Source organism: Hoplias malabaricus, chromosome 1 (genome assembly GCF_029633855.1).
Source record: "Hoplias malabaricus isolate fHopMal1 chromosome 1, fHopMal1.hap1, whole genome shotgun sequence".
Lineage (NCBI taxonomy): Eukaryota > Metazoa > Chordata > Actinopteri > Characiformes > Erythrinidae > Hoplias > Hoplias malabaricus.
This window is the reverse complement of record NC_089800.1, coordinates 47,068,734-47,082,826: the sequence shown is the minus strand read 5'-3', so window position 1 is coordinate 47,082,826 and position 14,093 is coordinate 47,068,734. Positions and strand designations below refer to the sequence as shown.

General features: G+C 39.0%; 1 protein-coding gene across 5 annotated transcripts in view; it reads left to right on the top strand.

The window, feature by feature from the left end:
• The first annotated feature begins 2,082 nt into the window (after positions 1-2,082).
• nf1a (neurofibromin 1a) overlaps positions 2,083-14,093 on the top strand; it is a 76,146-nt gene continuing 64,135 nt past the window's right edge. For all 5 annotated transcript variants that reach the window (XR_010801908.1, XM_066664697.1, XM_066664732.1 and 2 more), the window contains exons 1-10: positions 2,083-2,332; positions 6,186-6,329; positions 6,591-6,674; positions 8,360-8,550; positions 10,445-10,551; positions 10,656-10,723; positions 10,830-10,905; positions 13,030-13,187; positions 13,563-13,736; positions 13,829-13,957. Coding sequence is in view for 4 of the 5 variants with exons in the window: in XM_066664697.1 (XP_066520794.1) it covers positions 2,273-2,332; positions 6,186-6,329; positions 6,591-6,674; positions 8,360-8,550; positions 10,445-10,551; positions 10,656-10,723; positions 10,830-10,905; positions 13,030-13,187; positions 13,563-13,736; positions 13,829-13,957 (1,191 nt within the window). In the remaining variant the exon portion in view is untranslated. The remainder of the gene's footprint in view (positions 2,333-6,185; positions 6,330-6,590; positions 6,675-8,359; positions 8,551-10,444; positions 10,552-10,655; positions 10,724-10,829; positions 10,906-13,029; positions 13,188-13,562; positions 13,737-13,828; positions 13,958-14,093) is intronic.

Here is a 14,093-nt window from a genome sequence, read left to right as displayed (position 1 = left end):
GAAGCCAATTCGAAAGTTTTGGGACTCAGCGAACCACAGTACGAGCCATTATCCATAAATGGCGAAAATGTGGAACAGTGGTGAACCTTCCCAGGAGTGGCCGGCCGACCAAAATTACCCCAAGAACACAGCGACAACTCATCCAAAAGGTCACAAAAGACCCCACAACAACATCCAAAGAACTGCAGGCCTCAGTTAGAGAGACTGGGCAAAAATGGCCTGCATGACATAGTGCCAGGACGAAAACCACTACTAAGCAAATAGAACATTAAGGCTTCTCTCAATTTTGCCAAAAAAAAAAAAACATCTTGATGATCCCCAAGACTTTTGGGAAAATAATCTGTGGACTTACGAGACAAATGTTGAACTTTTGAAAGGTGTGTGTCCCATTACATCTGGCATAAAAGTAACACCGCATTTCAGAAAAAGAACATCATACCTACAGTAGAACATGGTGCTGGTAGTGTGATTGTCTGGGGCTGTTTTGCTGCTTCAGGACCTGGAAGACTTGCTTTAATAAATGGAACCATGAATTCCACTGTCTACCAAAAAATCCTGAAGGAGACTATCCAGCCATCTGTTCACGATCTCAAGCTGAAATGAACTTGGGTTGTACAGCAGGACAATGATCCAAAACACAGCAGCAAGTCCACCTCTGAATGTCTGAAGGAAAAAATGGAAGTCTATGGAGTGGCTTAGTCAAAGTCCTGAATCCTTTTGAGATGCTGTGGCATAACATTAAAGGATGGATGAAAGCAAATGTTCTTAACAGCAGTATGTCTTGTGTTGCCTTATATTGTGTTTTTATTATTTTTAATTGTGCTTGTCATGCCATAATCACAAATGCACAAGTGAGAAGTCATTTTGCCCACTAGTATGCTCCTCAGTTCGTTCTGCTCTTGAAACACTTAAAGAAAGATCTGGGGTCAGGATTCCCCTATAGTCAATAGAACAGTAATATGCATAAAAGAGCAGTTCACAATTGTCATTACAAACTGAAGGATCAAAGAGATATTATGTAAAAACTAAATCCGGATATAAATGATTTTTAACCCAAATTAATTTTTTTAAACAACTGCCTTAAATCTTCAACACATGCACATAAAAAAACACATGTGCTTGTCCTTATTTCTGCAGGACAAACCAATGAAAATTGCATGTAGGAGTACTAATGAAAAAACAAGAGAGTCCCATGCCCAATGCTGGTGGCTGGCTAGAAGGGTATAAAGTTAAAAAAAAATGTTAAGCAGTGACATTGTGTTCTCGTTCATGATGGCCCACCAATATCACTGAGTCCTTGTTCTAGGGGCTAATGCAATCATAGCTTGATCCAACATTCTATTAAGTCTTTTCTATATGGATTTTACCAACAAATGAAATGCATGATAACTAATCCATGGTGATGGATCTGTGGCCTAATGGTTAGAGAGGAGGGCTTAGGACTGAAAGGTCATTTGTTTGATTCCCATGATCGGCAGGAAAATTGATAACGATATTGAAAATGGATAACGAGACAGAAACATCTCGAACTTTTAATATTATTATGACTAACAACAAGACGAATGATAACAATTTTTCAGTTCTGGTTTGCGGTGGGTCTGGAGCCTAACACCGGAATCACTGGGCACGATGTGGGCGCCAGTCCACACTTTTGAATCCACCTACCAACGTGTGTTTTTTGGACTGGAGGAAGAAACCCCGAGGAGAAAACATCGAAACCCTCACAGACAGTCACCCGGAGCGGGGCTCGAACCCACAACCCCAAGACCCTGAATCTGTGAGACAGCGACACTACCTGTTGCGGCACCCGGTAATAATCATAAACATCTCAAACAGAGGACTGAGGAACACTCTCCCTGTGGTCATCAGTTGTCCGAAACCCCCTTAACAACACTGACTAATGATGTTGCTACTCACTGGGGCAGACTCCCTATGAAAATACTTTCGAAAACCTGAGAAACCCGTTGTAGGTGCAGCTTTAATCTTGTCTCCAAAATATGATCTCCTTGTCTCAGAAGCGGAGTCGCGCAGGCGCAATGGCACTCTGAGACAAGACTCAAACTTCCGGCGGTGTGTCATGGCGGCAGTAATGCTTGAAGTGAAAAACTGAGCTCCGCTCCCCCTCTCTCTCTTCTCCTGCAAAACTGGGGAGCGCTGCGGGCTGTTTCACACGGTGAACGAGGCCGGTTGGAGCCCAGGGCGGAGAGAGAGAGGGAGAGAGGGAGAGAGTGAACAGAAAGAAAAAGGACAGAGAGGGTGTCGCGGTGTGACCATGGCGGCGCATAAACCAGTGGAGTGGGTCCAGGCCGTGATTAACAGATTCGACGAACAGGTAAGAGACCGAGAAGGATGGAGGAGAGGATGAAGTGAGCTACTGGGTTTGTTCGAGAAATTTGAGCTGGCCAAAATCAAAGAAAACAGCCCTCAGCCTCCGACGAACCTCAGCTCATCTCCTTAGCCTCCTTATTGTAATAGTCCGTTCCACCTTAAATTGTGCATTAGATTTATTGTCGCTTCTGAGTCACAGACGTGTAAAACCAGGGACTGGGGAGATAAAAACACATTGTTATTGCTGTTTACACCTTCTTGCAATCAGATCTTTAACTCAGTGAGGGAAAGTTGTGTACGACCTTTACATTTTGTTTTCTACCAAATCCCATTAACAAGCGAGAAAACCCGTATTCCTATAAATACTGAGAGCTAATGTTACACCCATCGTTTTCAGAACTAACATTCCCTTCCACCTTAAATGGTGCTGCAATTAACTTTACATCCTGTCTCCTCACAGTGAGCTGGACTTGGGCTATAGGACGGAATTTAATGGTTGCCGTGATAAACTTTGGCTTTGAACGCACTGCTTAGATGTGTATTTAAAGACAGTTAGTATTTAAAAATCAGCGAGTCTTGACATGTTGAATGGAGTTCAACAAAAATCATTGTATTCGTTAATCGTGGGAGCTGTTAACAACGCATAAAGACACAGCCATCCACTACCAAACATTGGGAGCTATACCAACTTAACATTGGTAAATACCACCTTTATAAGGGTTCATTTAAGGTGGAATGGAAATTTGTGTAAGGAGTCAGGCATCGTACTGGTAGCTAGTCGCTTTACTCCTTATATATAGTTATTTATACGTTAACCACATTCGTTTGAAAGATGAGCGACTTTAAGGAGTGTTCTTGGCCAAATTCGCAGTTTCTCCTCCGTTGTGAAGTTTGAGAGGAGCTCCCTCTCTGCATAGCTGCTGTATATAAACAAACACGAAGTGGTCCCTGTGTTGTTTTGGTTGAAGGGCACTTGTAGGGGATTGAAAATCGGTCCTAAACTTCATATCCATGACATTTATTTATGGATATAACTGTCTCTAGAGAATGAAGCTTAATCGAGTTGTTATTGTGTTTTAAGGGAGAACATTTAGAGGTCTTTCCTTACCTATATTTTGCTTACTGAGCTAAGACACTTATTTCAGAAGCCCATGCAAGGCAATAAGGTTTAGAAGTAGCAGCTTGCCTATTACTTTCAAATCTTTTTCAGAAGGGTATGGAACTCGGGGAGCTACTTTGAACAGTATTTGTCACAATATTTTCACAATACAGGATTTGGCCACAGAGATAAAATGCTGTAGTAGGGCCATGTTTATTAAAAAATATCCAAAAACTATAAATTCAATAATTTTAACTAGAAGTTTTACATGCTGTGCAAGCAGGCCTAATTTCCTGTACCAAAACCCTTGGCACCAGAACTCTGGACAACTCTTTAAAAAAAAAAAAAAAAAAGCTTGCAATTGATCAGTGTCCAAGGTATGGACAATATCCACCAAAATTGTCATATTGCCCACCTCTACTAAGAGGGTAGAGAAATTGCTGCTAAGTTTATTTACTTTTGCATTTGAGGCCAGCTGGGCTGTACATTAATTCCAGCAGCTGTCAGGTGTACTTAACCAACACCACCAGCCAGTGGAAAGCTCTGATTTTAGGGACTATTCGCCAGCTCTTGGTGCTTGTGTAGGGGCTTAGTGGCTGGCTGAGGCTCATAACAGTTTGATGAAAGTGTAATGAGGGATTTTGGCTGTGTTTAATGCTAAGCCAGTTTGTAGCCCTTTAAGTCAGAAGATTAAAACAGTTGTTCCAAATGCAGTAAGTGCAGTGGCCAACCAAGTCTGTGTCTCCCCAGCTCTCACACACATGTTTGTATTTATCACTTTCCTAAATCACTTAGCTTTTGTGTCATACCCTGAAACAAGCATGTATTATTGTACAATAATTAAATGTCTAAGTAGACACTATATTGCTTTGTTTTTTTTTGCTCATGATAGTCCTCAGCCTTGCTTATTGCTGTGTCAGCAATATCAGTGTAGAGAGTACCTTGAAACAATGACCTCCCAGATGCCAGTGCATGGTCATGGAAAACCAATCTATCCTTCCTTAAGCCCACACAGCTGAGGAATGAGAGTTGGTTGACTTATATTCTTTAATTACAGAGTAGATAGGTTATTTGGTAATCTTTTGTTTGTAATTATCAAAACGATAAACCTTTATTGGAAACAATTTTTTTCCAATTGTTTATTTGTTGTTTTTGTTATTATTATTATAATTTTGTACAGTAAATATAGGGCTCCACTTTTGGCCAGGTTTTCACTTTTTCTTTTTTTTTTTTTTCTTTTTGTTTTTATTATAACTTGATCACCACTAGGATTTATGTGCTTATAATCCCCAAAACTAGTGTGAGAGTTGAGAAACATTTCTGAAAGTTGCATTTGATCTCCCATTCTGCTTTTGTGTATTCTGCCCACGTAATATTGATACAGCACATATGAGTGTAGCAGCCATTGCCAAAATGCACATAAAGAAAAATGATTGGTCCGTGACCTTTTTGGAATTTTAAACCGTGCCTGGGAAACAAAGTGTTCACTGTCTCTTGGCATCCTGCATTAAAATGGATGTCAGCAGGGCTTGTGTGTGTGTCTGCGCGCGTGCACGTGTGCGTGTGTACGTGCCGGAAGCCTGACTCTTTTCTGGTCTTGGGACTTTCATTTGGAGCCACATGGTTTTTCCCTTAGGGCTATGAAGCAGAGGCGCAGAGAGAAAGGGAACCCCAGGGGCCCCTCCTGCTCCTCCTCCTGACATGTTCAAAGACACACTGGCCATTTCTATAGACAGGCCCCTTATAGACATCAAACAGATTCAGTGGTCAGGATTTGACAAACAAAATGAACTACTTGTGTATGACAGATGTTCAAACTTTCTGTCTGTTATCTAGATCAATTTTTGGTTCGGCTGTTCATTCACTATGCAAGTGCAGTCAGCACCGTGCCATAAAACCTTAAAAATGCTTAGATTGATCCTGAATAATTTTTTTTTCTTAAATAAAAATTACACTTTCAGTTCCTCTTCTTTCAGTGTGAAGTATTTCCACACAACACATATGTTATAACTAACTTGGAACATGTTCTTATGTTAGTGTTAGGGTACTAGTGGTGTAATGATTCCTAAAATTGGAAGTTAAATATGATACATCTTTGAATACCTCAGTAATTTGTATCTCTAAAATCAAGTTTTAGCAAATCTTTCTGGTGGCATATATTTGTTCCATGATGTTTTACATTGTAATTGCATCAAGAATCATGCTAAATCTTGGCCCTGCATATGCAAACTACATTTGACCCAGAAATGTGAAGGCAATTCTTTGCAAAACTTCACATCAGGGAGCATTTAAATGGGGGGGGGGAAAGGTCCCCCAACCCCCACCTACAGTCTCCTCATGGTTCATTAACACAGGCAGGCCAACTGCTTTCTTGCTCTCTGCAATACCACTATACTTAGTTTATGGCAACTCTGACTCTAGCTTGCACGGTTAATGTATGTAGCTGAATTAGCAGATGTGCTGTCTTGCAGGTGTACAGCTGTGCTCTGGGGTTGGGAATCGGAAGTGTGGAGTGCTCTAAGCCTTGACACTTTTGTCTTTGTGCTTTAGGTGTGGGAGATTTGGCTGAGATTTTAATAGGTGGGGTTGAGTAGTCTCTATGTCAAGTAGGTTTTCAGTTGAATACCTACATACCATGACTCTCTCAGTGCTGAAAGTAATGCACTTGAGCTGTTTCATATGGTGAAATCACCCAAATGTGTACTTCCATGACTGTTAATAATTATGTATCTTTCCTCAATTCATTCTTTGTTTTTAGCTCCCTGTTAAGGCAGGACAGCAGAACACTCACACCAAAGTAAGCACAGAGCACAACAAGGAATGTCTGATCAACATCTCTAAATACAAGTTTTCCCTTGTCATCAATGGCCTGACCAACATCCTCAAAAATGTTAACAATATGGTAAGTGTATGTGTTTGGGGTTTGTGAAACTGCCAAATGCTGACCTGTTTTCCCCATAGTGAAATTCCCCAGTGTTTTTACTTGTCTTTGATTTAACTTGATGCCCAAATTATTACCTATATATTGTGACCATTTGGAACTAAAGGAAATGCTTATGTTTTGCACTCTTTTCTAATTTAATAATAATGCAAGTATTTATTTATAAGTTTAATTTAATTATAAGTATTTATAAGTACAATTTGTGTTTGTCTCTATTTCCAGCGAATATTTGGGGAATCTGCTGAAAAGAATCTCTACCTCTCCCAGCTCATCATTCTGGACACTCTGGAGAAGTGCTTGGCAGGGGTGAGCAGTCAGTCATGTTTACATGTCAACTTGGTTCATCTGCATACAGAATTGTGTAGAGTCCAATGCATAATTTGCAGATTTGTTAACAAAAAATATCATTTAAATCTAAAGAAACACAAAATGAACTAAAATACTTTTTGTGTCTGCCATGAATTTTGACTTATTTTCTCTCAAACACTTGGGTCTGTTGATATAATTATAGCATGTAGTATCTGTCTTTGTCCAGAAAGTGGGCTGTGGGGCTTGTCTCTGCAGAAGATTGCATTTGCAGGTGTTTCCTCATTTTGAGAGTGCGTTTTCTGTTTCCACAGGGATTTACAGGATTTTTCCTGTATAGATATTTCATTAACATACTCTCTGATATGAGACAGCTGTTCTCATATCTCAAGTTAAACTTTTATGCAAGAATACATTTAAGCAAACATTAAATTCTATATTTTAGTAGGTAACAACTTTTTTTTTTCTGCAAACGTAAATGTTGATGTAGCATAGCTGATTGATCATTTAGTCAAAAATATAGGATTCTGGGCTTTTTCTCATTAGAGTGATTGCATTGATTCAGTAATATGGTGGGAATATCTCGTATCATTTGTTTTTTGGTTATATTTTGATGCAAATGCTCACATCTTTTAAAATTTCACCTTTAGCTTTTAATTACCTCTGAATTAAAAGCAACATAGCATCTATGATTGTTAAATCTTTACATCTCCCTCACTGGAAAAACGAGGCTTGTCATCGTTGGAGGCGGTCTCAATGAAGAGAGATATCGAGATGAAATTCTGCAACCAGTGGCAATTCCATATCTCCACAGTCTGAGACCAAACTCTATCGTCCAAGATGACAACGCTCGCCCCCCCACAGAGCGGGGTTTTATCAGAGACTACCACCAGAATTTGGGAGTGAAGAGGATGGAATGGCCTGCCAGCTCCTGACCTAAACCTAATTGAACACTTATGGGATCAGCTTTTGTGTGCTGTTCGTGCCACAGTGACCAACACAACCACGTTGGCTGACTTGTGACAAATGCTGGTTGAAGAATGGGATGCCATCCCACAGCAGTGTGTGACCAGGCTGTTGAACAGGCTGTTTTGGCTTTGTATGGTTCTTCCACACTCCGAGGCTCCTATTTGTTAAGTGAATAAATTGTTAAATTGCCAATATGCCTTGTTTCTTCAAACTTCAATCATCCAGTCACCAAACCAGTCAATGTCAGAACAAGCTGTTTGGCATTGGTAGGGAGGATTTGGCAAATTTTTCAGGGGCGCAACCCACATACTCAGCTCTACTGCTCATCACACAAATGTGTGTTCCTTACAAATGTGGCACCATTGAAAAGGGAATACAGGCTTTCCAACGGTATAAGATTTATTGCCAAGAACCATGGTTACAATAAAGAAATAATCTACCAAACACACAACACTTATATGTAATATTTTTGTGATGCTAATCTTGGAAGACATATTTCTAGTTTATAATATTAATATATGTTTATGTAAATATATACTTTTTATGTAATCCATACTTTTTTCATAAATGTTTATGTAAATACGTACTTGTATATGGAAAAAATATTGCATAGGTGTTGATGCAGATTTTTCATGTTAAAAGTTTTGAATGCAATAAGTTTTAAATGCAGATTAGATTTACTCAGTTTAACTTGTCCGTCTGTATCTTTCCTTCAGCAAACCAAGGACTGCTTGCGTCTGGATGAAGCCATGTTAGTGAAACAGTTGCTCCCTGAAATCTGTCATTTTCTACATTCATGTCGAGAAGGCCAGCAGCATGCAGCTCAGCTGCGCAGCTCTGCATCCGCTGTGCTATTTTCTCTGAGTTGCAACAACTTCAGTGCTGTTTTCAGCCGAATCTCCACACGGTACTGTCCTACACAGCATGGGCACATTCATTTTAAGACAGATGAACCCTTTTCCTTCATACTATGCAATTGTTGGCAATAGTGAGCAACAACGCTTATCAGATTATGGCTTTTTGCATTTTGTTAAGATATCATATTCATCCATTCTACGGCCCTTGCTAGGGCTGGGCAATTAATAGAAAATTAATTGTAATCGACATTCAGGATTTCTAATCGACATAATCTTGTCTATATCGATTATATTTATTCTGTTATGTCCCCCACTTTGTGTTCATGTACTGTCCCTTTAAAACCATGCTACCAAGCTGTAGTCATGTAATTCTGCCACACGGAAGCAACCTGAACACAGAGGCAGATCAAGCGATTTGAGCATCTAGTACCAAAGAAAAACACAGCGTCTGTGGTTTGGACGTGCTGTGTTTTGACTATAATTAAGACGACACTGAACAAAAAGAAGTCAGATGTAAACTCTGGGGGAAAAACACAATCACACAGCAAATATAGATAGTGCTCAAAAAACAAAAGAGGAACAACCCCCCAGCAACGTTAGAAAACATAACCCAGCTTTAATACTGGAGCAGATTTACAGTACAAGCCTCTTCACTGAACTATGAGGGTCAAAAATGCAAAAACAAAATAATTGTTCATTAATCGTAATTGTGGTAAAATTTACAACTAATTGTGATATTGATTTGCGCTCATATTGCCCAGCACTAGCTCTTGCTACAACCACCCAAATAATGGCTGATTCTGAGACTTATAATATGGAGTATCTGCCGAAACAAAGTCCCGATACGATACTTATGGATTTCTACATAATACTGTTATACAGTGTACAATTCAAGTACATTGTAATTAAACAAATCAGCTTAGTGTATCTGCTTGACATCTCATCGGTTTAAGAGGTCTGAAAGACAGTCTCATCCTAATTTCATTATCATATTTAACTTATATGGCCAAAAAAAATGCCTTTATAATTAGATATTTTAAAACACATTTGCTACCATTGTTTTACTGTTATGTCCTGTGTTTAATATACAGACTAGTCTGATTATTTAGGACTAATTAATTTTATCCTTACAAGAGTCAGATAGAAGTGCGAGTTAGCGAATGTACACTCGCACGTGGGAATTAACTCTGGCTGACTGGGTGGGCCTGGTCCCGCCATGGCTACATCACAACAAATAAAAACCTCAGTCCAGCAATATTACTGCTGCCTCTTAAGACTTTTATGAAAGCTCTGCAGAGGGATTTTAATTTGAAATAAAAGGACATTGAGACATGATGACACCCAAATGCAGTGCCCAGCAAAGCCAGATCACAACAAATTTAAAAAGCATGCTACAGGAGTAGGAGGGAGTGTGAGCTTGCCACCTAGAGGAAACAGACGATCTGGCTTAAGATGGAGCTCAAAAACGGATACAGATCAGTAAAATAATGCTGTGATTGCCCCCAGTATTTATCTGAGATCATATTGGTACAATCCTAGTACCCTGTATGGAATTTTATTTGGGTCCTTTCTTCAGTGAAGTTGCAGTAGCCTTGATTTGTAGCACATTATATAAGCTCTGCATGGTCTTATGTGAAAGATAATTTAACTGTAGTACCTCCTAAAACAAGTATAACAATAAGCATTGTGTTTTAACATCCACACTCACTATGACTGCTGGAAGGGAGTAGAGGTACTAGACACCCTATCTTTGTGTTGGTGTGAGCGAGGTCCATATGCCAATGTGGTTGATTGTACCCTATTGGTTTGTGCTAAATAGTTGTCACAAAACTAGTGAAATTATTTGGCTTGTTGGAACTGTAGCATCCATAGTATTATTTGAAAACTTTAAATAAATAAATAAATAAATAACATGTCATGTCTTTTGTTGTCTTTCTCCAATAGTTTACAAGAGCTCACAGTATGCACAGAAGACACAGTGGATGTCCATGACATAGAGCTCATTCAGTACATTAATGTGGACTGCTCCAAGTTAAAGAGATTACTGCAGGGTAAATCAAATATTTGTCATTATTATTATTATTATTATATTAAAGAAAATGGAAGAATGCTTTACCCTTTACATGTTTTTGTCTTAATACCTGTATCATTGCAGAAACTGTACTGAAGTTTAAAGCGCTGAAAAAGCCTGCACAGCTTGCTGTCATCAGCAGTTTGGAAAAGGTATGATTTTTGGTTAGTTTCATTTATTTGTATGTTTAACTAGCTAAATACATACAATACAGTAACATGTTATTGAAGACTATTTTGTTGTCATCTTTTTGTTTAGGCTTTCTGGAACTGGGTGGAGTATTACCCTGATGAGTTTACTATGCTGTATCAGAGACCACAGGCTGATATGGCTGGTAAGTGAATTGTAAAGTATTTGGCAGACACACACTCGCACACATGCAGTCCATTCTCTTAGCTCCACTGACCATACAGGAACACTTTGTAGTTCTACCTCTACAGACTGTAGTCCATCTCTTGCTCTGCATACAAGTTTGCAGTCTTTCACCCTGTTCTTCAGAACACCCTCAGAACAACCACAAGTATAATTTGTGTGGTGGATCATTCTGAGTGCTGCAGTGACACTGATGTGGTGGTGGGGTGTGTTAGTGTGTTGTGCTGGTACGAGTGGATCAGAGACAGCAGTGCTAATTGAGTTTTTAAACCTCTCACTGCTAGACTAGGAATAATGCACCAACCAAAAATATCCAGCCATCTGCGTCCTGTGGTCCTTTGGGCAGTGTCTGTGTCCACTGATGAAGGATGAGAGCTCAGCCAACACAAAATGTGTAGGAATAGATGAGCTACTTTCTCTGACTTTACATTTACAGGGAGGATCAATGAGGTAAATGTGTCTAACAGAGAGTGTAACACAGTGTTTAAAAAACTTGCGCAGCACTGCTTTGTCTGATTCACTTGTACCAGCACAACACACACTAACACCACCACCACGTCAGTATTACTGCAGCGCTGAGAATGTTCTACCACCCAAATCATACCCGCTTCTGTGGGGATCCTGACCATTGAAGACAGATGGACTGGTCAGTATAGTTGAGAGAATGGTCTGTGAGTGTAGAAAAATGTATGTGGTCATAATCTTATTCTTATACTTTTAATTACATTAATGTTACATTACATTATACATTAATGTTATTGGAGTCTATGGGGACATATACAGCAATTTTATTTATTTTTTCCTTTGTTCTTTAAGTAGCCTAAACCTCGCATTTATGCTGGTAGATCTTTTAATTTGTTCAGATTTCAAAATGTGATCTCGCACATAAATTATGTAATGCAGTGCTTTTAGAAATGTACTGAATTTCACAAAAGTGAGTATAACCCTCACATTTTTGTAAATATTTAGTCATAACTTTTCATGGGACAACACTGAATATATGACACTTAGTTAAAATGTAAAGTACTCAGTCTACAGCTTGTATAAAAGTGAAAATTTGCTGTACCCTCAAAAAAACAAACAGCCATCAATGTCCAAACTGCTGGAAACATAACTGAGTACATACCTAAGTGAAAGATGAAAGTGACAAAAGACACTGCTGAAGATATTAATGATAAACCATGATTATATTGTACCATTCCTTGTAACTTCTACCATGCCTGAGAGTTTTCTGATAAACTCTCTAAAAACTAAAGTAACTGAATTTAGAACAGCTGATGTTAAATTTTACCAGTCACTTGCTAGTCAAATTCGAAATCATAGCAACCGGAAACATATCGAAATCTTAGTGATAATCTTTGGTTGTGCATGATGGCTGCTTGGAACGCCTTCCCCATGTGTGTTTAAAATGCCAGTTGCACAGTGAAATGAATATTCAAGAAGTGCAAGGAGCTAAAGCACACCTGGAAAATTAAAGCATTTATTTGTCAATCGTGTGGTCGGAAGAGCTGAAAATTGAGTGATTTAGATACACGAATGTAGCTTTCATATGGTGAAAGAAACAAGAATAATATAGCCCCAAGAACGCTTTCCCCACTATCAAGCGTTTTTGTAGGAATGTAATGCTTTGGGGATATTTTTTCAGCCAGTGAACCAGCAACCCTGGCAGTATGAATGGCATCATGAAAAAAGAGGTCTATAAACACTACTGGAAGGAAAAATAAATCATTCTGCAGAAAAGCTTGGTAGTGTGCAGCATTAGACCTTCCAACAATACAATGATCTAAAACATGTAATCAAAATGGCCCGGAAATGGTTAATTGAAATAAATAAATAAAATATTCTCATAATTTTGGATTGGACAAGCCAGAGTCCAGACCTGAATCCCATTGAGAATCTGGTGAAAAAGATCAGAATGATGACAAGGTAAATTCTTATTTTCCTTTGTCTCTAGCACAATGTTCAACGATCTTTTGTCATTTGTTTAGGTACATTCCCAAAAAAAAAAAAAAAACACAAACAATAAAACACAGGTTAAATAAGCTAATCAGTGATGGTAATTTTTCTTTGTCCTCTGTTTGAATAGAGTCTGCAGAGAAGCTATTTGACCTAGTAGACAGTTTTGCGGAGAGTGCAAAGAGGAAAGCAGCTGTGTGGCCACTACAAATCATCCTCCTCATACTCTGTCCTGAAATAACGCAAAGCATCTCAAAAGAAGTGGTAGAGGACAGCAAGGCCAACAAGGTTAGCGCTAGATTGTTCTGATCTGTTGTGGTTTATTTTAAACTATTTGTTTTTTTTTTACATACTTTTGTTTTAATCCTGTGATATGCAATCTTCTTGCAAAAAGTATAAGCCACAGTCCTGCATCTATTTCTACTTCTGTTTACTTGTGCTTCTTGCACAACTAATTGCTTATGTTCCAGATACACTTTTATTTTTGTCATCACAAAATTCTTTATTACTTAAACATGTGACTGAACTAGTGTCGACCAAAGAGGTTGTAATATTTGTAGGTTGAAATGCTTGTGACTTCACAACCATGAAAAAACAATTCATTCATTCATTCAAAAAAAAATTAAATAAATATAATAAAATTCACTTTTTGTTTTCTTGCAGAAATTGTTCTTGGACAGTCTGAGGAAAGCCCTGGCAGGTCATGGCAGCAGCAAGCAATTGACAGAGAGTGCAGCCATCGCCTGTGTTAAACTCTGCAAAGCTTCCACGTACATTAACTGGGAGGATAATTCTGTTATCTTCCTCCTGGTTCAGTCCATTGTAGTAGACCTCAAAGTAAGTGCGTGAGAAATGCAAATGCCCTTTTCCCATTTTACAGTCGGATCAGTCTGTGTGTGCTGCTACATTTCTGTGTATCTGCCCCTAAGGCTCTCCTGTTCAACCCAACTAAGCCATTCTCACGGGGCACTGGGTGCCAGAGTGCTGACGTGGACCTGATGATCGACTGCTTTGTGTCCTGCTTCCGCATCAACCCACACAACAACCAGCATTTCAAGGTCAGTCTCTTTCTCGCAGCTCTAATTTACCCATAGCTCTAATGGTTATGACTACTATTAACATATCATTGTTTTAGAGGCTAGCCAATGTCAAGTGTCCATGTGAAAAATATAAATGTTTGCCTGATTTATTCGA